The sequence below is a fragment of the Amblyomma americanum genome, chromosome 8, assembly GCF_052857255.1.
Source record: "Amblyomma americanum isolate KBUSLIRL-KWMA chromosome 8, ASM5285725v1, whole genome shotgun sequence".
NCBI lineage: Eukaryota > Metazoa > Arthropoda > Arachnida > Ixodida > Ixodidae > Amblyomma > Amblyomma americanum.
This window is the reverse complement of record NC_135504.1, coordinates 95,377,075-95,400,942: the sequence shown is the minus strand read 5'-3', so window position 1 is coordinate 95,400,942 and position 23,868 is coordinate 95,377,075. Positions and strand designations below refer to the sequence as shown.

Below are 23,868 nucleotides of genomic sequence, written 5' to 3'. Positions count from 1 at the left end.
ACAGATGTTTCTTCAGAACTTACTGTGTTGGTGTTAGTTGCGGGAGTACTGTTAGTGCAGTTAGGTAGACGTTGTTTTGATGGCCGCCGTTTTTTCACTGCTTTCAAAAGTGGAAACTCGGACGGAACAGCATTTTCCTTCAGGAACCGTCGTCCGCTTGCCACATTGCTGAAGAAATCATCTGGCCTGAAATGTACGGGTCATACCTTAACTTACTGCCCAATTTCAAAATTTGGGCCTGGATCTCCCTTTAGAGTAACAATCGACTTCTTGAGCAGTAGACAGTCTCCAGAGAACATGTGACAGGACACTGGCCAAAACGTTGTGGACGGCGTTGAGAGTGATAGGACGATGTTTTCTTTTCTTTCTAATCAATTATTTTCCATGCAAAAATGGCTAAACAACTAATTTTTTTAAATCAAAGTCGCGAAGAGAAAAGACAGACACACTGCCTTAAATGTGCTTCCTTTGCTCTCAATTGTTGTTGTAAATTAAACATTTTGACAGGTTTTCCGAGGACTCCGACCATAGAATCAACTTCGAAGAAACCCGCATCCTCGGAACCGAAACAAATTACCAGAAGAGGCTCCTTCTGGAATACTGGCATATCCAAACCACCCCGAACAATATCAACCGCACAAAAGGAAACCTGCCCCAAGTATATGCCCAGGGACTTCGCTCTTCAACTCAACGAAAAAAAAGCCGCCATTCAATACCTCCCTGCAATGCGCCAGCGTGACTAACAGCCTAAACTTCCCTCCCCCACGCCTTTCGCGTCACAGCTGTCGTTCCTTTGACCCCCCTCCTCCCCTCCATACTTAAAGACGCTTAGCTACTGCCCTCTGTCACCCCTGATGAAGGAACCGAGTCGGCTTCGAAGCGTTGGGTTAAAGTTAAAATTTTTGGTTGGAGTTGTGCAGTTTAATATGTCTTCAAACCCAACCAGACAGGAAAATCTGTCAAAATGTTTAATTTTCAATTTATCCGTGCAGACTTCGAGCTAGAAACTATGCAGCTTGCCAAGAAGTACATCAAGACCATGCAAGGCATCTCAGTGTTCAAGACACACCTGGAATTCGCCAAAAATGCAAAGAAACCAAGGTTGCACCCCAGAGCCTACGACTACGACGCCTGGTCCCCACACCGGAAGGACGAAGCATCATCAAACAAGGCAGAACAGCACCTTGTGACGGCACGGATACATGAGTGCCGTAGCGTGATTAGGAAGAAAGAAATCGACGCCTTCTTCGCCCGCCGACAACTCGAGCACAAGATGCCCAACCTAGTGACGTCTATCGAGGCATTTGCCAAAGAAACCGCATCATCAGAAGCCGACGAACACCGCACCAAGCAGACAGAGAAGTTGTGTCGAAACTTCAACGCTGGCCCGAACAACCCCCACCGGACCATTCTGATCTGGTTGCCAACTTCTCCTCCAGGAAGCTCACAACCGCCGAAACGTCAATCCTAGCCAAGGGACACAAATTCAACCTCCAGGTGAACAGAACCCCTTTTCCAGCAATCGTATCTGCGCTTGAAGTCGGTATCCGGCTACTGGAACCTTGTGTACGAGAAGAGGTCAGGCTCAAAACAATATGTGCACTTAGTTCACTGCAAGCACACCGAAAAGAATCAAACCTAACACCGGATGAAAGGCAAGCCCTGCAAGACCTCAAGACAGACGCCAAGATAGTGATCCTCCCAGCGGACAAGGGCAACACAACAGTTGTTCTGGACAGACGGGACTACGAAGAGAAAATATCCACCTTACTCAGCAGTCAAGAATGAGGAAAATTGAAGAAGGACCCCAAAACCACTACCCAAGCAAGGCTAAACAAAACATTGAAAGAAGTATTTCAAATGCACCCCACCTTCCGAAACCTCTACTTTCAGTTATTGAGCACCAACGGATCGGCTCCAGCATTCAACGGCCTGCCCAAAGTCCACAAACCGGGGATCCCTTTGCGCCCGATTGTTGACTTCCTGTTCCCCTCTTCCCTCGTTGTCAGAATATCTTTACAAACTCATATCCCCAATCGCAGGAAAAACAGCGACCCATATCCGTCATTCCAGTCACTTCATCGAACTCGTGTCCCAAACCACCCTTGAGGCCGACGAATGCCTTGTCTCCTTCGACGTGGTGTCCCTTTTCACAAACACCCCCGTGAAGCTTGCGGTGACCGCTACCCGAGACGCCCTACAACGCGACGACACACTCAGCGCACGATCCCCGCTGACTGTAATTGATGTGTGCCGCCTCCAGGAGTTGTGCCTATCAAACACATACTTCTCGTCAGACGGGGAAATTTACCGACAAGTGAAAGGAACACCAATGGGAGCATCCGTCTCTGTCGTCATGGCCAATTTAACCATGGAACACATCGAACAACGAGCCCTCAACTCATTCCACCCCAAGCCAAAGATTTGCCTCAGGTATGCTGACGACTGCTTCGCCGTCATCAAAAGATCTGAGACTCAAAATTTCCTTCGTCATTTAAACTCCGTAGAACCTGACATTCAGTTCACGCTAGAGGTGGAACAAGAAAACTCCCTGCCGTTTTTGGACGTCCTCGTGCCCCGAAACCACAACACCCTTCAATTCTCCGTATACCGCAAACCAACCCACTCAGGCAGGTATCTCCACTTCTCTTCGAGCCACCCGACAGTCCATAAAGCATCAGTGGTGAAGACGCACTTCAGAAGAGTTGAGACACACTGCAGCACAGAACTTGACAGAAAAAAAGAACAACGCACGATATTCAAAGAACTTATCAGGAACGGCTACCCAAAAGACTTTATTCATAAAACCATTCGACGTCAAAAACACAACGTTCGTCAAGAAATCAACGCACAAAGACCAACGCCACCACCAAAATACGTCACTTTACGTTATGTTGGAGGTGTCAGCGAGACCATCCCCCAAATCCAGAAAACATCAGGTCTCCAGGTTGCGCACAAGCCCACAAACACAGTTGCGCTTTGCCTACCTGTTCCCAAAGACCGGCCGCCGAGAGAAAGAGCCCAAGGCATTGTCAACGAATTTCCATGCGCCGACTGCGACGCAAGCTACATCGGCGAAACCAAAAATTTCAAAGAAAGAATTCGGCAACATAAAAACGACGTCCGCCAATTTGCAAGAGAACGCAATCCAGTAGACGAACATTCCGAGGACTCCGACCATAGAATCAACTTCGAAGAAACCCGCATTCTCGGAACCGAAACAAATTACCAGAAGAGGCTCCTTCGGGAATCCTGGCATATCCAAACCACCCCGTACAATATCAACCGCACAAAAGGAAACCTGCCCCCAGTGTATGCCCTGGCCTGTTTGAAAACACCGCCTTCGTCCATAGGGGTGGCGCTGGTGAACACTCTCAAGGCTAGCTTACAAGCAATAAGCATAAATACCCACGAGAGCAGCAGATTGGACAGCCGTCGCCGTAGCTCAGTTGGTAGAGCACCGGACGCGATATTCGGAGGTCGTGGGTTCGGATACGACCGGTGCCATGGTTGTTTTTCTGCTGCTTCATAATGAATTTTCTTTAACCAGCTGTATGATTGAAGTATTATTCTTACACTAATCAACACTACAAATATAAAAGAAAATAAACACATTACCCTATGCACCTTCGTTTCGGTGGCCTTTGGCTTCTTTCATAAGTTTATGAAACGAGCCCCTTATTTTCCTTTACCGTCTCTCTCTCTCTCTCTCTCTCTCTCTCTCTCTCTATATATATATATATATATATATATATATATATATATATATATATATATATATATATATATATATATATATATTATCTTTCAGTATTTTAACAAAAATTCTTTTACACCTTGATTCCGTTCTGAGTGCCTAGGTTTGTCCGGGTGAATTGCATTCGCACAATCTATAAGTCCTATTTATAGGGGTTAGTCATTTTCTCCGTTCTCTCACTGACAGTATGAATACGGTCAATTGTCAGGTATCTTTTATAAAAGTCAGCCTGATCATTTAGTTCATAAAACTCTAAGGTTGTCCTCAGTCTATTACCGATTTGTTTATTAAATACCTTTAAGGCAGCGCTCAGTAAGCTGTGTGGTCGACATTTTTTTAGGTTCTTGGTGCCTCCTTTCTTGTGGAATAATATGGTGTTGTCATTCTGGCAAACTTCCGGTGCCCTTAAGGTCATAAGGCATTGCGTATACAATGTGCCTACTCTTTTTTCCACAATCTTCACAGCATCTTCTAACAGATCAGCTATTACCTGATCCTCACCACCTGCTCTACCCCTTTTGCATTACTCCTAAGGCTTCGGTTACTTCTTCTTTTGTTACTGGCGGGGTGTCCCATTGCTGTCCGCTACTGTCACTCTAACATTCTGACTACATTGGCTACTGTATAGATTTGTGCAGAACTCTTCTGCTACTTTAACAATCTTTGCATCTTACAGCATACACCTGGTTTTTACTAATGGCTATTTTCCACTACACTGTTTATCGGTTACCTCGATTATTTTGCGCATGCTCGACTGTCTCCATATTAAACTCCTAGACCCTTCCGCTCCCTTTTTTAGCCTAGTCCAATTCGACATTTACCTACCTGTGGTCGCTAGAATGACCGCTACGAGGACCTCCACATCCTGCACAATGCCAGTGCCAACGCACATTATGAAATCTATTTCACTGTTACTATGCCACATACTGTTCTCTCTTCTGCGAAAGAAGATATTCATGATGCGTAAATGATTTCTCTCTGCATAGTCTGCTAATAATTCTCTCTTGCTATTTTTAGGGCGTATGCCATAGGCGTCTACTGCCTGGTATCCAGCCTGCTTCTTGCCTGCTTTGGCACTGAAGTAGCCCATCAGTACAGTGTACTGTGTTCTGACTTTGCGGACTGCCGATTCCACGTGTTCATAGAAGCTGCACTTCCCTTGCAATGGTATCCAGTTCAATAGGCTTATATAAAGCAGTTTATATTGTCTTCGGTTCACATGGCTCGTCTATGCGTGTTTCTTTTTGATTTTAACTTATATGTCGTTTACTCACGTTTGTTCCCCGGCCCACTCTGCTCTTTCCCCATCTCGTAGCCCACATTGTTTTTGCAACTATGGGGTTCGATGTCACAAAGCAACACATGGACCATGAGAGACACTGTAACAGAGGGCTTTTGGCCTATTTAGACCAACTGTGGTTCTTCAACGTACATATGTTAGAATGGGCAAGAAAGAGAAAGATAAAATAAAAATGTGCCGCCCGCGTTGCCGGTTGTTACAACGGGCTACTTTGAAGTTGCACAGCATAAAGTTGCATTGTACAATTCACTATCATCGAAAGGTAGTCACGGCAGGTGGATTTCAAGGTGGTACCACTGGCTCAGGAGCTGAGTGCTCTAACCGCTTTGCCACAACGAAGAGTTTTCTCTCAAGGTGACACCTTTCATTTACCTTTCCACAGTTATGTTGTGTTACTCTGAATTTAAGCTCAGCCATTTTCGTTAGGCTTCATGTTTCCAATCCAGATGGAAATACCTGGTAAAAAGTGTGTACCAAAGGTGAGCACTGTAATTAGATGTATTGCTATACCCTCAATTGTGAAGTTGGGCCGTAACAATTTGTATTTATGGTGCTCTAGCAGGCAAAGATAAATATAAATGGTTTTGTGTTGCTTTGCATGCATTTGTTTACTGGTTAAAGGGGAACTACTTTTTGGGTGAGACAAAATCCATTCGGCGCAAATATTTAAACGCTGCAAAAAACGTACACACAAGAGAAGAAGCGCTGTTTCCCACTGTCTTATCCTGCGTGAGTGTTTTTTGGCACCTTTAGCTATTCACACAGAGAACGAAGGACCAGAACGAACAGCGCTTTGTTATTTCTCACTCTTCGTGCCCCGTGTGTGATTCTCAGATCGAGCTGTTCACGTCATGAGCAATACACATGGGCAACGCCCACTGCATAGAACCTAAAAAGATAAAAACAGCAGCAAGATTCTACGTATGCTCAGCCATCGATGAATTTAATCTCTTTTCTTTTCAACGTTAAGGACGGTGCGCTGCCACAGGTTTTCCCTCTGCAATGTATAAATAGGATTCATACCTTTCGCGCACACGCTGATGCTGGTACTTTGATAGAACCGTGCTTTTGACAATGTTTGCAGTGCACTTGCATGTGGCCACGTGGTCAGGTAAGCTTTTTCTTGCGCCTTCTTTTAAGACTTTGTAATGCTCGCGTAGCCTATCGTTCAGGCAATGTCCTGTCTGCCCAATGTAAGATGACCTAAATGATAGTGCTATCTCATACACGACTTCTTTTTTGCAGTCAGCTAACTTCTTTTCATGTTTCTTTTCGCATGACTTTCACGATGGGCGATCTTTGTTTACTAACTTGCAAAGCTTTTGCAGCTTGTTGGGGGCAGAAAAGACGAGCTTCACGTTGGCCCGGCCCATGACTTTCTTCAAAAGATGGCTTACCCCATGCACGTAGGAAATCACAACAGTGCTTGCTTGGTCTTCTTGCTTTTTGGGTACTGTACATGCTCGCCTTAAATCTTTTAACAACTTGTCGCAGACACTGCGTAGAACAGTATCCGGGAACCCCGCAACGCGAAGTCTTTGCAGTTGGTTTTGAAAGTCTTCTCGACACGATGATAGCATGACTGATTCAGGGCATTCTTCAAGGCACTTGTGGCGACTGATTTCTTAACTAGCTTTGAGTCAGCTGAACTTTAAGACATCAGGCCTTTCTGTGAGCGGGAAGAATAGCTCCAACAGATGTGTTTTGGGCGTATAAAAAGTCGCTAATCTAGGAACTGAAGCTGGCTTTCTTTCGGCAATTCCTTCGTCAAAGTGAAAACATTTAGCTTGTCTGAGAAGTTCCTGTAAATACTCTCCACATCATTTGGCAAACTTGCCGCAGATGCCTTGAAAACGATCAAAAAATCGTCCACGTAGTGAAAAATGCTTACCACGCTGCCGTTTTCCAAAGCTTTTTCTAGTGTTCTGTCAAAGCGGCCAATTAACAGATCACTAAGAATCGGCGCTACGCACGAGCCTATGCAGACCCCTTCTTTCTGGATGTAAAGCCCATCTTGGAAAGATATGAAGGTTGAGATGAGATAGAGCTCCAAAACTTCAAAAATGTTTTCACAGCTTACTCCGCAGGAATTCTGATATCTTACAGCTCCCATAGCATCAATCCTTTCGTTAACTGCTTCAATCAAGAAGTCGTGGGGTAGATAATAGTACAGGTCTCTTAGGTCGATCGAGAAGAGGCTTGCTGCTTCTGGCCCAGTTCTTGTACATACTTTGAAACCTGCTCGGGATTTTTTTATCAGGTATGGGTCGGTCAGAGGTAGCAAGGAGACGGACTCTTGAAGGAGCCGTCCCAAAACATGTTGTCAGCTACCTCATTCCGACACAATTGTTACCAAAGGCCAGCCGTCTTTGTGGGTCTTCACCTTGAAGAAAGCATTCAAGCTCGCATTCTTGGCCTTGATTATAGCCTGCCCAATTTTGGTTAAGCCGCATTTCTCACAAAGCTTTCTTGCCTTTTTCTTCACAGCTTTAGGCTTTACTTTTTCCACGCTTCGATAACATCCCTTGACGGCCTCCTGAGCTTTTTCCCAAAACGTACCAATAGGCAAAACTACAAAACCACCCTCCTTATCGGAAGTCAACAGTCGAAGGTCTTTCTTTTTGAGACTTGCTTCTACCTTAGAGAGATTTATCTGAGCCTTCTTCGCAGGGGCATTCTTTAGGATGTCGACGACTTCGCTGATACATCTTTCTGCAACTTCTGGGCGTGCTTTTGCCGCACCATGTCTCACTAAAGAAAGAAACTCGAACTTATCGAGGAGAGGTTCCACACAAAACTTTGGTCCCAGGTTCAGAGCTTTTGCTGCTTCTACAGGTACTTCCGTGGAACCAAATATATGAACTGTTTGGTGACCAGTGGAACGTGGGTGTTTTTTGGGAAGGTTTGGTAGAAACTTTACATCTAGAAAGAAGGGGTCTGCACGGGATCGTGCGTAGCCCCGATTCTTAGGGATCTGCTACTTGGCCGCTATGACTGAACATTGAAAAAAGCTTTGGAAAACAGCAGCGTGATAAGCAGCGTGATAAGCGGATCGTCGCGCGCTGTTTGCAGCAGAGGCTAGGCAAAAAGAGGAAGATGCCTTCTTCGCCGTTCCGTGGTGTGTGGGTTGTTCATTGTTCGGGCTACCGTTGCAGAGGGGTGAATGGAGGAAGTTAGAGCGCCAAAGGTTAAAGCGCAGGTGCGGTGAATTTTAGCGCCAGCTACAAAAAGCAGCCCAGCCAGCAAAATGGCTGTACGTGGAAATGTGAATAGCAAGCTGGAAAAGAGAAAGAAGGGCTTTATGAGGAGAGAACAATCATGAATGAGAAGTGCACCCTTCCTAGCTTCTGAAAAACACCTCTCCTATTGCTGACATGCTGACTTGGAATGCATCCCTTTTGGAATGCGCCACTTTTATGGACGCTCCTCTCCCGATCTTTTCACACTGCGCTCCTCTCTGGGGGGGTAAGAGACGAGTTGGTTCCTTCCCAGTGGCTTTGTCCTGTGTCTCGCTGCATGTTTCATTAGCTTGCAGTTCCTACATCCGTAGTATTCTTCACAATACAGTTTCCACCAACGTCCTAGCGGCCGCCACCTCTGGGCTAGGTTACGGCGGTGAAAGGCAATACGTTTTCCGTAATGCTTATCACCAACCTTTTTCTGCGTACGCGGCGGAAGGTTGCCGTTGCGACCAAAAATGACTCCCGTGACATCACGGCTTCTTAGAAGAACAAAATGAGGCTTTTGTTCACATGAAATTAACTGCTTTCGGTCTTGTTAACACCTGTATTCTTGTAACGATTATTTCTACTGATATTGAAGCATATTTCATTGCTTTTCATAATCTCGTCTAAGCTGATGCCAATGGAAACACCTTTACAGGGAACTACATCACGAGAGCGCCACCAACACATTGAGACGCTGTTCAAGCGTATAAAAGCGTAGTTCAACAGAGCTGGCCCTCGTTGCAGAAACTGCTTTATCTTAATAAAAGTGGTGAACACGACTTGAAAGTAGATTGACGCGACGCAGTTTTTTCGTTGCTGTCCATCGCGTTTGAGAGATGCCTTCAGAGCGGTGGATTGGGATAAGAGCAGGAGATAGAGTTTGATCGTGACATTGAGTAGCCTCCGATTTGTTGAGGACATACCTCAGGACCTAGGGAGGAATGGGCCATGGTTGAACGCCAGTATAAGCATTGAGCACAGAAGGTTCGGAGCAAAACTAGATGAGAATAAAGGTTATTATCAACTGGCCGGGAATCGCAAAATAGTTGCACGGACACAGGTCCGGACCACAGGCATGAAATCGCTAGGAGAATATGAATGAGGGAGCTGGAGAGCGCTGACAGGCACTCTAAGGTTATGTCCAGACCTGAAAACAAATCTTGCCACACATCGATCACAAAATTCGACAGTTACAAAAAAACTTCAAGTTAAGTTGTGGAAAACAAAGATATCCGTTTGAGTGTTTTAAATGACGCGGCAATCTGCACACCTTTACCAGACATATAGTATCGCTATGCTTACTTCCAGGTTCTGCACAATGACATGCCACTATTTAGAACATCCACGCTTTTCATTTCTTTTTTAGCACAGCTGCGTCAAACCTTCACTTCGAGAACGCTTTGTGGTTCATCACGCGTAATATTGGTGCACTGTTTTGAAGCAAGGCAGCAGTAATCGAGACGCGCTCCCTAGGCACCATTTTATCACGTTCAAACACGCACGGACCGTTTCCAGTAATGGCAGTGTTATTACGTGCAAGCCCGCGGGTGCGTTTTTTAACTGCGTAAACATTCGGGCTGATGTATTTGTATTTAAAACAGCGTTTTAAACACCAGTTTTTGAATCCCCACATGCATTCTTCCAGGTGAAGCACAAGTCATCAAATAGCATGGAATCAATTTTAACGCAGTACCTCTCCTTCGGCACAAGAAATCAGCTTCCAGGCAACCCTCTGCAATTTTCTGGGCGATAACTAGATTCACATAAAAATAAATCGGAAACCTTTTTTAGCAACCATGAGCCAGACCGTCACGTAGTACTATTTTAAATGATATATTTCAGGGTACTTAAAAATGAGCCCTTTCCAAACCTATTTTTGTTACGCAGCTATATAGTATAATGTCCGAAAATGCCAATATTTAGGCCATTTCCCTGACGCTGCTATCTTTATTGGCTGGAGCACGCTGTGAACATCGTAGGTTAATGGTGCAAAGCTGAAGCTGTTATTAGCGCAGATTGGTAGTTTTCTCGTGGTGGAGCGTTAAAAGCCAGTTCCTACCGTGGCTTTGCGGCGCCAGTAAATTCCGGAAGCATATATACCTTGGACATCATTTCATCAAATCACATATATATCATAGAATTCGGATATCGGACAGAACTTCATTTACTGAAATGATCGCAACTACACGAAATAAATCTATTTGCTACTTTTGTCACAAAACACAGAACGGTGGCAAAGAGCCTAAGCTATGTTAGATTATTCAAGCTTATGGCAGGCTAATATGCGAAATAAACTGAAAAACTAACATAATTTAGACTCGAGCTAGTTATAAAGGACTTAGAAGCTAGCTAGCTTCCACGCAGATTAAATCTCCCACGTGATCAGTGCATATAAGCGTTGCGTTATTTGGTTTAGAACCTCGGGCCCTCTATGGCATTGAAATCGAACTGCAGTTGTAATTGCGTTTTACCTGTGTTTCCCGTTTTCTGGTCCATGTTCCTTTTGTGGATGTACAGTCGGGGACAAAAGTCCGGAGACCACATGTTCCTCAAACGAAGCCAATAGCTCTGCTATTAGCCGGCGGCTGGAGACCACACTTGTGGAGGTGAATGTCAAAATTTTGTTCTTTCATCTCCACAAGTGTGGTCTTCAGCCGCTGGCTAATAATAGAACTGTCGGCTTCGTTTCAGGAACACGTGGTCTCCATACTTTTGCCGCCGACTGTATGTTCTGTACATATGTATTTCGAGGGCGGGGGAGGCAGGGAGGGGGGTATGCATGCGTTTTGCAATAATAAAATTGTCGTTGATATTTTTGTTCACTGTAATTCCTCATGACATCAAGCCGGCGTTTTCCTAGAAGTGCTGAGCCGCCAGCGTCGCTCAATTGTTCAAAAACAACATAAGCAGCACACCGTTGCACGGAGACAAAGTTTGAAGGAAAGAAATGTTGGAGTCGGAGGAAGAGTGATTAATTAATAGAGGATGTACGACCATCGCAGCGGCGAAGCGCTAGGACCGAAATGGTCCGCTTTCAGCACCGAAATGAGGAGAATGATAGAGACTGCGGTTTTCAGAAGAAAAGGGAAATACAAAATGAGTGCTAGAAGCTCTAGGAACCAGTTATGGGAGCCCTCCTGTTCGTTATTTTTTGTTGTGCTCATAAAAAAATTCTTTTGAGCTATTTTCGTAACACATGTCATTTTCACATTTGGCTACATTTCGGCTACTTTCTCTCTCTATTTGGCGTTTAGTGCTCGGACCGATTTGACAGCTCTGCTTGAGGTGCATCCACATGCTTAGCCGCGTGCACCTCGGGCTGAAAATTCTGTCGGGACTATGCCACCGCCTGTGTCGCAAAACAAACGCGCACTCCGTATTCTTGCCCTGTGGATGTTGCGCAGCGTAAGTGCAACCTTCTCTTTCGGAGCAACCTCGGTGCCAGTATTTGGGTTTGAAGGGGGCATGCAAGCAAGTGATTTTTTTTTACTTTTTCAGGTACACACACAGCACATGCACACTGACCCTTAACCCCCCCCCCCCCCCCCCCCGAAAAAAAAAGAAAAACAGGACCGGAGCTGCTTGAGTCTCTTCGAAACACGTAAGCGTGGCTTAGCCAGCCACGTGGTTTGAGTAAAGCTGCGTTTACCTGAAAAATACAATTCAGCCGAAACATGTGAAGAAAACAAGTCGTGCCTCTTTAATACGACCCCCGTTGAAATGGACGACTCGAATTAGGGACAATATAAAAAAAGCTAGCCATCGCGGCAACAAAAATGTCATGACATCTGACGCGAAGGCAGCCACGGACCTGTGCTCAGTTGCTGGCGGAATTTCCTAAATCACACACACTTTGGCGCCGTTCCTTTCTGCCCCTGTGCAAAGACTCCGGGGAGGGAGCGCCGACGAGCCGACGCGGCCTTGAAAACAACCCGGCAAGCCCGCCCGAACAGCGTTTCCTTCTCCTCTCTTTTTCTTTTGCTGCGTGGGCGCGGACAGCTGCGGGCACTGCTTAAAAAAAGAGAAGAAAATAAATTTTTTTTCGTAAGGTGACCAAAGAAGCTGGGTTTTGGCGGCATTGGAAGCCGAAGCCGATGGCAATCTTTGCCGGCGGCATGACCAGCGTGACTGCGGTACGTTAGGATGTTGGGCACAATTTTCCTTCATGTCAGGCACAAATCGGCGTTTGCACGGACGTTTGCCTGTTGCCTGTAGCTGCTTCGAGTCCTATCGTGTCTTTTTCCACTGTTCCCTCTGTGGCGAACGTGTTCAGTTCAGGATGCTTGCTACGAAAACGGATTTGGGTTGCAACGACTTGGCGTGTGCGGCTTCGTGAGGCCACAAGCGAGGGCGGATCGAGCACGCGAGAAGAGTGGAGAGTTGCTTCCACCTTGACTTTGCGTCGATACATATAAGCCATCAAGCAGTGCATGGACAAGCGTAGAAATTTTGGCTTGTTGACGTGAGTTCGTCTTGAAAACAGCGCTTAAGATGGACAACACGAGCGCCTCCGTCTTTCTCGTCCCGTTCAGCAAGGCGGAAATTTGGGCGAGCTGGTAAGTATTCATCATTTTTGCTCACAGCGCAAAAATATGGGAAAAGAGGCTAAAGACAAACACAAACAAGCGCTGACTATCAACTTTTTTTTTATTGAGCGAAATGTGTATAAAGCCGCCGCGGTGGTTGAGTGGTTATGGAGCTCGGCTGCTGGCCCGAAAGACGCGTGTTCGATCCCGGCCGCGGAGGTCGAATTTCGATGGAGGCGAAATTCTAGAGGCCCGTGTACTGTGCGATGTCAGTGCACGTTAAAAAACACCAGTGGTCGAAATTTCCGGAGTCCTTCACTACGGCGTCTCTCATAGCCTGAGTTGCCATGGGACGTTCAACCCCCATAAACCAAACCATGAAATGCGCATATATACAGACAATGAAAGACTTCTCAAGACAACAAAAGTTATCTGGAAGGCACGTGGGAGGTCAGATAACTCAATTCTATCCATAACTCATAACTCTCTCTCTCTCTCTCTCTCTCTCTCTCTCTATATATATATATATATATATATATATATATATATATATATATATATATATATATATATACGTATATATATATATATATATATATATATATATATATATATATATATATATATATATATATACGACTTTTGTTCTTCAATAAAAAACCAATGTATAGTCAGTGCTTGTTTTTGTCATTAGTCTCGTGCCCCGTTCTCGTTGCGCTGCGAGGAAAAATCATGAATATTTCTCGTCCCGTCTTTCCCGCAGTTATCAAGACGAAGCTGGGTGATTCCACGCCAGATCAAACTGCCTAAATATTTCATATTTTAAGTTTTCTTGATTCAGTAGGCCAATAGTGATTTTCGTTTTGTGAAAGTGCTAATATTTCAGAAGAAAAAATTATAAACGACGCCGTGGCAGAGGCAGCGTTTTCAAGCACAGCTCATTTTCGCAAATTTGCCATGACGTAAGAATCTAAATGTGAAAGCCATGATGGGTATATTTCTCGTGCTAAATGTACAGGTGAGAAGGAATATGTCAGGCTTATTTCCGCAGTTCTGAGGAAGCTATTTGCTGGAAAAAATGTTGAAAACGAGACGTTTCAAAACGAGACTATAGCCAAGAATTTTTTTCTCCTCAAATATTAAGCACATTTCCATGAAATTTGTACAATAGATAAGCATTGAGGTGCTAAAAGGGTGTACTGACTTTCATTGTTGTATAATATAGGTAAGTGCAAGAAATACTGCCCTAAATTTGGTATTTCTGAACATAGTAGTGGTTTTCAAAAATGTTTTCAACAAAAAACCGCATCTCCAATTTTTCTTAAAACTTTGGAAACAAGTCTCGAGAAGGAGGGGAAAAAATGTATGAAAGAACATGTATTATTTTGTTTCCAACAATGTTATCCAAGCTCAAACTTGTATTTTTTTTACGTCAGCAGGAGCTCCTAAATAAGGAGACGGAAGCTGCGAACACGCCCTCCGCTGCTCTAAATTTTCTCCAGATCCCAACACTGAGAGCTTTTCCATCAAGAGAGGGGATACCTAATACTATTTGAGGATAGACACCGATCTGTGACATAAGCAGGATTCGGCAGTACCGTTATGACTGGGTGCAGGTAACAACTTGGAGTGCAGCCCATAGGAACGCATCTGAAGAAAAGTGTTGTATGTAATTCTATTGCTGCAGAGTGCACCTATGAAGATCCTCGCTTTGTCGTCTGACTGCAGGCATACTGTGGCTAATTTTCTTTTCTAATTCTCGTTTGATTTAAAAATACATTTTGGTTCCTTTTTTAGCCGCTGTTAATTTATTTGGATTGGTTATGCTTGCATATCCTAGATTGGTGATAGCTATGCTGCAGTAGGCATTCCTCTAACTTATGTACAATTTTCTTTAAGCTTTTGCTTACCACAGAGCCTCCAAAATGCCTATGGTAAAAGCTATGGTACAGAATGTGGATTTGTAAAGGACCTCTGGCCAGCACATATTGGGATTTAAAAAAAAAACTGAGTTTGAACTGATGCTGTTTACTTCCACGTTGATTTCTACTATATAGTTGGCTCTCTTTAATGAAAGACAACCTTATAGGTCCACTGTGTAGTCAGAAAATTACACTGAGAACTTTCATTTACCTGCACTCAGCGGTAGCAGTGCTACTGAATTCTGTTTTTTTTTTCAGATCGGTGTCAATCCACAAAAAGTATTAGGTACGCTCTCCCTTGATAAAAAAGGTCTCAGTCTTGGGATATGGGGAAAATTTAGAGCAGCGAAGAGCGTTTGCTGCTTCCGCCCCATCATTTAGGCGCTCTGGGTGATGCTCAAAAAGCTACAGATTTGAGCTTGGATAACATGGTTGGAAACAAATAATGCAACACGTTCTTTCGTACACTTTTTTTTTCCTCCTTCTAGAGGCTTGTTTCATGAGTTTTACGAAAAATTAGAGATGGGGTGTCTTTTCCTTTGATTTTTGAAAAACGCTACTGTATTCGAAAATGCCAGAATTACGACAATACTACTTGCACTTCCAAATTTTATGTAACAATGAAAGCCCGTGTACTTTTTAGCACCTCAATGTTTATTAATTGTGCAAATATGAAGGATACGTTTTGTATATTTGTGGAGAAAAATGGAAATAACGTTGCTTCAGACGTGTCGTTTTCGAAATTTTGTCCAGCAAGTGACAACTTCCTCAATAAGGTGGAAATGAGCCCACATATTCCTTCTCACCTGTACGTTTAGCACGAATAATATACACATCATGCTTTCATATCTAGATACTTATGTCATGGCAAATTAGCGAAATTGAGCTGTGCTTGAAAAAGCTGCCTCTGCCTTGATATCATTTATAATTTTTTTTCTCATCAAATATTACAATTTCACGAAACAAAAATCACAGTTGGCCTACTGAATAATGTGCGCATAATAAGTAAAACAATTGAGAAAAATAAAAACGAAATATTTAGACAGTTCGATCTCATGAAATCGCCCAGCTGTCAGAAGCGATAAGATATGCGCCTAAAGTTATAAATATATGACACTTACAGCGCAGTGATTAAGCATCGACCGTACTCGCTGCCATAACCAGGAACCGAGAAAGCGTGAGTACTGCCTCTAATGTTTATTTGGCATTATGTACGCTTGCAATCAGCCAGGTTTTTTGTGAAGTACTGTGAAGGTAAAAGTTTTTTCATTGTTTTTTACAGTTAGTTTTACTAGCGGAAACATTTTTCCTTTTTTTAACCTTATGGTTTAAGCTTCATGGGGCTTGACGTTCCAAAGTGACTCAGGCTATGAGGGACGGCGTAGCGAAGGGCTCCGGGAAATTTGACCACCTGGGGTTCTTTAACGTGCACTGACATAACACAACACTCAGTACAGATATATTTTTAGAAGTCTATAAAGCTAAATTCTGAACATTCTGCATATTAAAAGTTATGCCTGATGATGCAGACAGTCTGTCTTTTCAAATGCGAGGCATCAGGTTAATTTATCACCTTTTCTGCTAAAGCAATGCTAGCATCACTCTTCCCACCACGGCAATTATTTGTTGTGTGTGATGCCTCAGCATGTAGTAAAAACATTAATTGGAGTAAAAGCATCTAAGTAAGCATCGATGGTTTTGCGTAATTGTCGAAGCACACGTCTGATTGTACCATATGTTTTCACGTGCAATTCAATTTAAATGCAGTGCTCTACACATGGTACGCCCAAGAAATCAAGGAAACGAGGAAATGCCTGAAGCCTGGTTTATTAAATGTGCACTAAGCAGTGTTTAACACTGGCAAAATTTAAGCTGTGCACTTTCACGACATTCGGTGCTAGCGTGGCTTACGCTTTTCATAAAACAAATGCAAATGTGCTGTGGCATAAAATGCTGCAACCCCAGCTACAACTTGCTCGCAGTGTTCTCGGCATCCAGGCTCTATCTCCTAGTCTCTTTTAATGTGGCCCAGGATATTGCCTATCCGTGCTCTGTGATGCCTAGTGGGCTGAGCCGCCGTGCTGCGGTATGAAAGCAGCAGTGCCTCTGGTGGCTTTCCAGAGCGTAACGGGCTGCCGGAAAGGCAGACGCACCCTACCGGTCGAGCCATTGTAATATATATTCTAGTTCACTGTAATGATGTCATTGTAGCAGTTAGAATGCTGCCTGTGAAATAAAATGCTGTGGATTCTTAGACAGTACTTCTGTGCACTAAATTTATATGAGCAGGCCTGTTTACATTAGGTTGCGTTACTTATTTATGGTGATAAAAAGATGGTATGCATTTTCAAGAGGATCACCTACATCATAATGTTCGTATTTAATGCTGGTTGCCTGCAGCTGGTTTTGCTGCTTGCCCTACAAGCAGTGCCACTGCCACCACTGGCCCTGGCCCTTTTTGCGTTTGGAAAAGCTGGGGAAGCTGCGATTTCTTCAGTGAGTGCATCATTTTCGAAATTTCTTAGATTTCTGAAGTTATAAGATGTCATTAACACATTCAACACTGCTTTTGAAATGAGCAATGTTTCGATGTTTGCATGTGAAGACTTGTGCTTGCCGAGTTATTGTAGAAGATGCCTTTGTGAAATGCTCATTGGACTACACAACCCAGCAGTCCTGCTTCCCTTTGGTCAGAGTGACTTAAAAGCTATTGTTACTGTTGTCGCTATGTCAGCAGAGTAAGCATTAGAGCATGGTCTTCCATTACCAGCTTGTTACAGCTGATGGAAACTTCGCAGTAGCAGAACCAGTTACTTATTCCCTGTAAATTTTTTTTGGTACTGTAACATACAAAATAACATGTTTCATTATTTTTTTCAACAATGTTATCCAAGCTGAAACTTGTAGTTTATTTTAGCATCAGAAGGAGCACCTAAATAATGGGATGGAAGATGGAAACGCGCCCTCCGCTGCTCTAAAGTTTCTCCAGATCCAAACACTGAGACCTTTTCCATCAAGAGAGAGCATACCTCATACTATTTGAGGATAGACACTGATCTGTGACGTAAGCAGGATTCGGTAGTGCCGTTACGACTGGGTGCAGGTAACAACCTGGAGTGCGGCCCATAGGGATGCATCTAAAGAAAAGTTTTGTGTGTAGTTCTATTACTGCACAGGGCACATGTGAAGCTGTGTGTGCCCTCAGGCCCTCGCTTTTTCGTTTGACTGCAGGCATACTGTGGCTAATTTTCTTTTCTAATTCGCGTTAGGTTTAAAAAATACATTTTGGTTTCTTTTTATCCACTGTTAATTTATTTTGATTGGTTATGCTGGTATATTCTTGATTGGTGATAGCTATGCTGCAGCAGGCATTCCTTCAACTTATGTACAATTTTCGTTAAGCTTTTGCTTATCACAGAGACTCCAAAATGTCTATAGTAAAAGCCTATGGTATAGAATGTGTATTTTTAAATCACCTCTGGCAAGCACATAGAGGGATTGTCTTTTTAAAACAAACATTGACTTTGAAATGATGCTGTATACTTCCACGTTCATTTCTACTATGTAGTTGACTTTTTTAATGAAAGACAACCTTATACATACACTGTGCAGTCAGAAAATTGCATTGAGAACTTTTGTTTACCTGCACTCAGCGATAGCGGTGCTACTGAATTCTGTTTGTTACAGATCGTTGTCGGTCCACAAAAAGTATTAGGTACGCTCTCTCCTGATGGAAAAGGTCTCAGTCTTGGCATATGGGGACAATTTAGAGCTGCGAAGAGCGTTTGCTGCTTCCGCACCCTCATTTAGGCGCTCTGGGTGATGCTCAAAAAACAACAATTTTGAGCTTGGATAACTTTTTTGGAAAACAATTATGCAACTTGCTCCTTCGTACACTTTTTTTCCCTCCTTCTAGAGGTTTGTTTCATGAGTTTTAAGAAAAATTAGAGGTAGGTTTTTTTATTATTTGATTTTTTAAAAACACTACTGTATCCAAAATGCCAGATTTAGGGCAGTACTTCTTGCACTTCCCAATAATATGTAACAATGAAAGCCAGTATATTTTTTAGCCCCTCAATGGCTATTAATTGCGCAAATTTGAAGGATATGTGTTATATATTTGTGGAGAAAAAAATATAGCGTTGTTTCAGACCTGTGTAGTTTTCAATATATTTTCCAGTAAGCGACAACTTCCTCAATATGGTGGAAATAAGCCCACATATTCCTTCTCACCTGTACATTTAGCACGAATGATATATACATCAGGCTTTCATATCTACAGACTTACGCCATGGCAAATTAGCGAAATTGAGCTGTGCTTGAAAATGCTGCCTCTGCCTTGATATCGTTTATTATTTTTTTGTGCTCACATATTAGCATTTTCACAAAACAAAATGCACACTTGGCCTACTGTATAATGTGCACATAAGTTAATCGAGAAAATTAAAAACGAATATTTCGGCAGTTTGATGTTTCATGGAATCACCCAGCTGTCAGAAGTGATAAGATATGCGTCTAAAGTTATGAATATATGACCCTTACAGTGCAGTGATTAAGTATCGACAGTACTCGCTGCTATAACCTGGAACCGAGAAAGCGCGAGTACTGCCTCTCATGTTAATTTGGCATCATGTACGCTTGCAATCAGCCAGGTTTTTTTGTGAAGTACTGTGAAGTTAAAAGTTTGTTCTTTGTTTTGTACGGTTAGTTTTACTAGCGGAAACATTTTTCTTTTATTTATGGTTTATGGTTTATGCTTCATGGGGCTTGATGTTCTAAAGCAACTCAGGCTATGAGGGATGCCGTAGTGAAGGGCTCGGGAAATTTTGACCACCTGGTGTTCTTTAACGTGCATTGACATCACACAGTACACAGATGCCCCACTCAGCATTGAGTGCAGATATATTTTTAGAAGTCTATAAAACTAATTTATGAATATTCTGCATATTAAAATTTATGCCTGATGATGCAGGCACTCTGCATTTCTAAATGTGGGGCATCAGGTCACTTCAGCACCTTTCCTGCTACAGCAGTACTAGCATCACTCTTCCCCCACGGCAATTATATGTTGTGATCGATGCCTCAGCATGTAGTAAAAACGTTCATTAGAGTAAAAGCATCAAGTAATCGTCGAGGGTAGATCCAGCTGCTTTAGCGTAATTGTCGAATCAGATGTCTGATTGTACCATATGTTTTCACATGCAGTTAATTTAAATGCAGTGCTCTACACATGGTACGCCCAAGAAATCAAGGAAGTAAGAAAATGCCTGAAGTCTGGTTTATTAAAAAATGCACTAAGCCGTGTTTAACACTGGCAAAATTTAAGCTGAGAACTTTCACGACTTTCGGTGCAAGCGTGGCTTACGCTTTTCGTAAAAAATGCAAGTGTGCTGTGGCATCAAATTCTACAACCCCAGCTCAACTTCTGCAACTTGCTCGCAATGTTCTTGGCATCCAGGCTCTATCTTCTACTCTCTTTTAATGTGGCCCAGGATATTGCCTATCCGTGCGCTGTGATGCCTAGTGGGCTGAGTCGCCGTGCTGCAGTATGCAAGCAGCAGCGCTTCTGGTGGCTTTCCAGAGCGTAACGGGCTGCTGGAAAAGCAGACGCGCCCTCCGGGTCGAGCCACTGTAATAAATTCTAGTTCACTATAATGATGTCTTTGTAGCAGGTAGAATGCTGCCTGTGAAATAAAATGCTGTGGCTTCCTAGACAGTACTTCTGTGCAGTAAATTTGATGAGCAGGCCTGTTTACATTAGGTTGTGTTACATATTTATGGCGATAAACAGATGGTATGCATTTTTAAGAGTATGACCGACATCATCATGTTCTTATTTATTGCAGGTTGCCAGCAGCTTGTTTTTACTGCTTGCCCTACATGCAGTGCCACTGCCACTACTAACCCTGGCCCTTTTTGCACTTGGAAATGCTGGGGAAGCTGGGATTTCTTCAGTGAGTGCATCATTTGGAACTTTCTTACAGATTTCTGAACATATAACTTTTCATTAACACATTCAACACTTTGCTTTTTAAATGAGCAATGTTTGGATTTTTGTATGCAAAGACTTGTGCTTGCCGATTTATTGTAGAAGATGCCTTTGTGAAATGCTCATTGGACTACACAACCCAGCAGCCCTGCTTCCCTTTGGTAAGAGTGACTGAAAACTATTGTTACTGTTGTCGCTATGTAAGCAGAATAAGCATTAGAGCATGGTCTTGCGTTACCAGCTTGTAGCAGCTGATGGAAAGTTTGCAGTAGCAGTACTAGTTATTTATTCCCTGTAATTTTTTTCGCTACTGTAATGTACTCCCATAATACTGTGGTCTGATGAAGGATATGAACTGATAGCAGTGTAAACTAATATTCTGCACATACATAGACACTAAAAACTGTTTATGTTCTGTCATTCACAGTTTATGAATATTGAATTCTGCTGCTTTTATGCCTTTGTGATTTTAAAAATGTTCACTTAAGCATTATAGAGATGATCACAATGAATTGAGTCCCTCATAGCCTGAGCAGTTTGGGACGTTTAACCCCCATAAACCTTACAATGGATTGAAGTTTACCGGAATCAAGTTTATGTAATTCTAAGGACAACGAGACCAACCTCATGAAAAGTGATGCTTTTGTAAGCTACCGATGACTAAACAACAAAATACAAATGTTCCCATGGCCCGCCGGTTTGCAACTGCGCGCGCCTAAAGTTATTTTTTGACGGGCATAGCAGAGGCTTTGCAACACCACCATTCACTTGAGAAGGGTGGCAACCATTCTTTTGGTGTGTATGTCAGGAGTTTTAATCGAGCATGTGGATCACGAGTTTGAATCAAGCATTAGGAAATATTGAAATTCATTACCTCAGTCCTAAATTGGTTCTGGCTGCCGTACGAACGTTAATGTGCCGAGGAAGAGCTAGAGAGCGTACCAAGAACACAAATTAGATTTTAATTAGCCAGACTGGGTAGAAGTGATATTTATGAATCCGCCTCTCCACTCCAAATGTCCCGCATATTGTGCTCGACCATCTCCATTTTGTTAAAGAAAATTCATTAAAACTGGTCCCAGTGTGCGTTATCTAAGCTAAAATACATTTGCCGGAAAAAAGATTTGTAAGGTGATCTCAGTTTGAACATTTTGGAAAGCTATGAAACCAGGCAGTGCTCAATAATGATCAAAAATACAAATTTTTAGAAAACACTGCACAAATTTTTTATTGACACATCACATATTCTGGCTTTCGATATTATTCAGATCATAGATTTTTGGACGGTATAAGTTGTTTTAAGTCTAAATAAAATTTAAAAGTTTTTATAAAAAGTTTATATTTTGATATTTAAAAAAATATCAACTTCTCAGAATGGCCTTCTAGTCTACCTAGATTTCTATCACCAATAAAAAATGTTACAGCTGGTGAAACAATGCGTCAAAGTGAATTAAAATACTGAAGTTGCAGGAAATTGTTTCGGAAGATAAGTTAACACTTTTTTATTTCACCCTGAGGTGGTCCAAGTCAAAATACAGACGATGGTGGGTTTAGTAGAACAATTTATTGGCTTTGATTTCTGAAGTTTTAATTGAGGTGGTTTTTGTTCAAAGCGAGAAAGAGGTTTTTAAAACTCGAGCTTTCGTGCTTTAAGTGGCGTCATCTCTTAATGCTTCATCAAGTAACGCAGCACCTGTCATGTCACATTTATGGCCACATAACCACTTCAGTTTACCCTCACTCACTGCATTACATGTTCAGGGCTGGAGCGAAGACCTGTATTGCTTATCATTCGACGGGTGGTATGCAATAATCGAGTTCGTTTTCGCTTTTGAAGTTCAAACGAACCCGCTATGGCATAAGGCAGCCAAGAGCAGCACTGGCTTTCAGTCTGCTGTCTCGCTTGAGCCACAAGGAAGGAACGACCACCCGGCACAGCTGTCGTATCACCAGTTCTTTCAATGTCAAAATAAGATCACGGAAAGCATGTGCCTCGGAGCGCACATGACTGTACGAAGTCCTCACCACGGCTTCTGGTAACGCGAGACACGCTGGCGCTGGCGCAGCCCGATCAAGTGGGGCTGCCTTGCTCTCAAAAGATCAAATATACTGCGACCGCGGCACCAGCACGCAGCCTCCTCCTCCTTGAATCCTCTGTACTCTTTTTCTTGCATAGCAGGCAACGCTGCTAAAGTAGCACGCCTTTTTGCAAAGGTCAAGTCCGTGCCCAAAATTTAGTTCACCATAGAAGCACAGTGACCACATGCGTATTTCGTGCTGCAAATCTCAATTACCGTGAGTGACAGCCTCCTGCCCTTCGTTTTATCTCTTGCCACATTTTTGTCCTGCGGCTCATCGAGGCTTCGAGAAGTAAAAATGATATGTGGTGATACGATATGCATCCCATAGGGTGAATCGCATATACACCATCCGCGCCTAAAAAGTAGTCCTCACTCAGTGAAAATTATAGCCAGAGGACCTGAACAGTAAGTGCCTCACAGCTTTGAGCGTCGTTTTCAGTGATACCAGTTGATTTTATACCGCTTTTTTTTCGTTCAAACACCGAGCTATTCTTTAAGAAGAAGAGATGATATGTGGTGGAGTAAAATGGTTTTGCGGACACATTACATCCACAGTGTTGCCTGTTATGTATGAAACGGAGTATATGCGTCTGTCATGGCTTTCACAAAAGTGACTTAGTATGGCATCAACACACTGAATAACAATGTCGCTGGTGCACAAGCCACGCTGGCAGCACAAAGAAAATCTTTTTTTACGGTCATCTGTTCGTCTAAACAATGTTTTGATGCATGTCTACAGTAGAAACTTCACTTAGAATTGAGAGTTGTGCTGTGCTCTGTGATGATGAGGTGCAAAGAGACGACGCAGCTCGCGCCGGATGAGCGTAACTTCAAAAATTTTATTCTCACTTTAAACAGAAATCACCTTGATTAAAACTTGAGAAATGAAACGCAAATAACTGTTATATTAATCCTGCCATCGCTGGTATTTTTACTTGGACCACCTAAGAGTGAAATGAACGAGTTTTCAAGGTCCCAAACGCACTGTTCTGCAACTTCAGCATTTTATTTCACTTCGACTCATTCAGCTGCATGAGCTGTAACATTTTTTATGGGTAATAGACAT

The 23,868-nt window shown here is 43.0% G+C and overlaps 1 protein-coding gene across 1 annotated transcript in view; it reads left to right on the top strand.

The window, feature by feature from the left end:
- The first annotated feature begins 1,009 nt into the window (after window positions 1–1,009).
- LOC144102625 (uncharacterized) overlaps window positions 1,010–23,868 on the top strand; it is a 98,364-nt gene continuing 75,505 nt past the window's right edge. Inside the window, exon 1 of the mRNA XM_077635845.1 lies at window positions 1,010–1,186. Coding sequence (XP_077491971.1) covers window positions 1,010–1,186 — 177 coding nt within the window. The remainder of the gene's footprint in view (window positions 1,187–23,868) is intronic.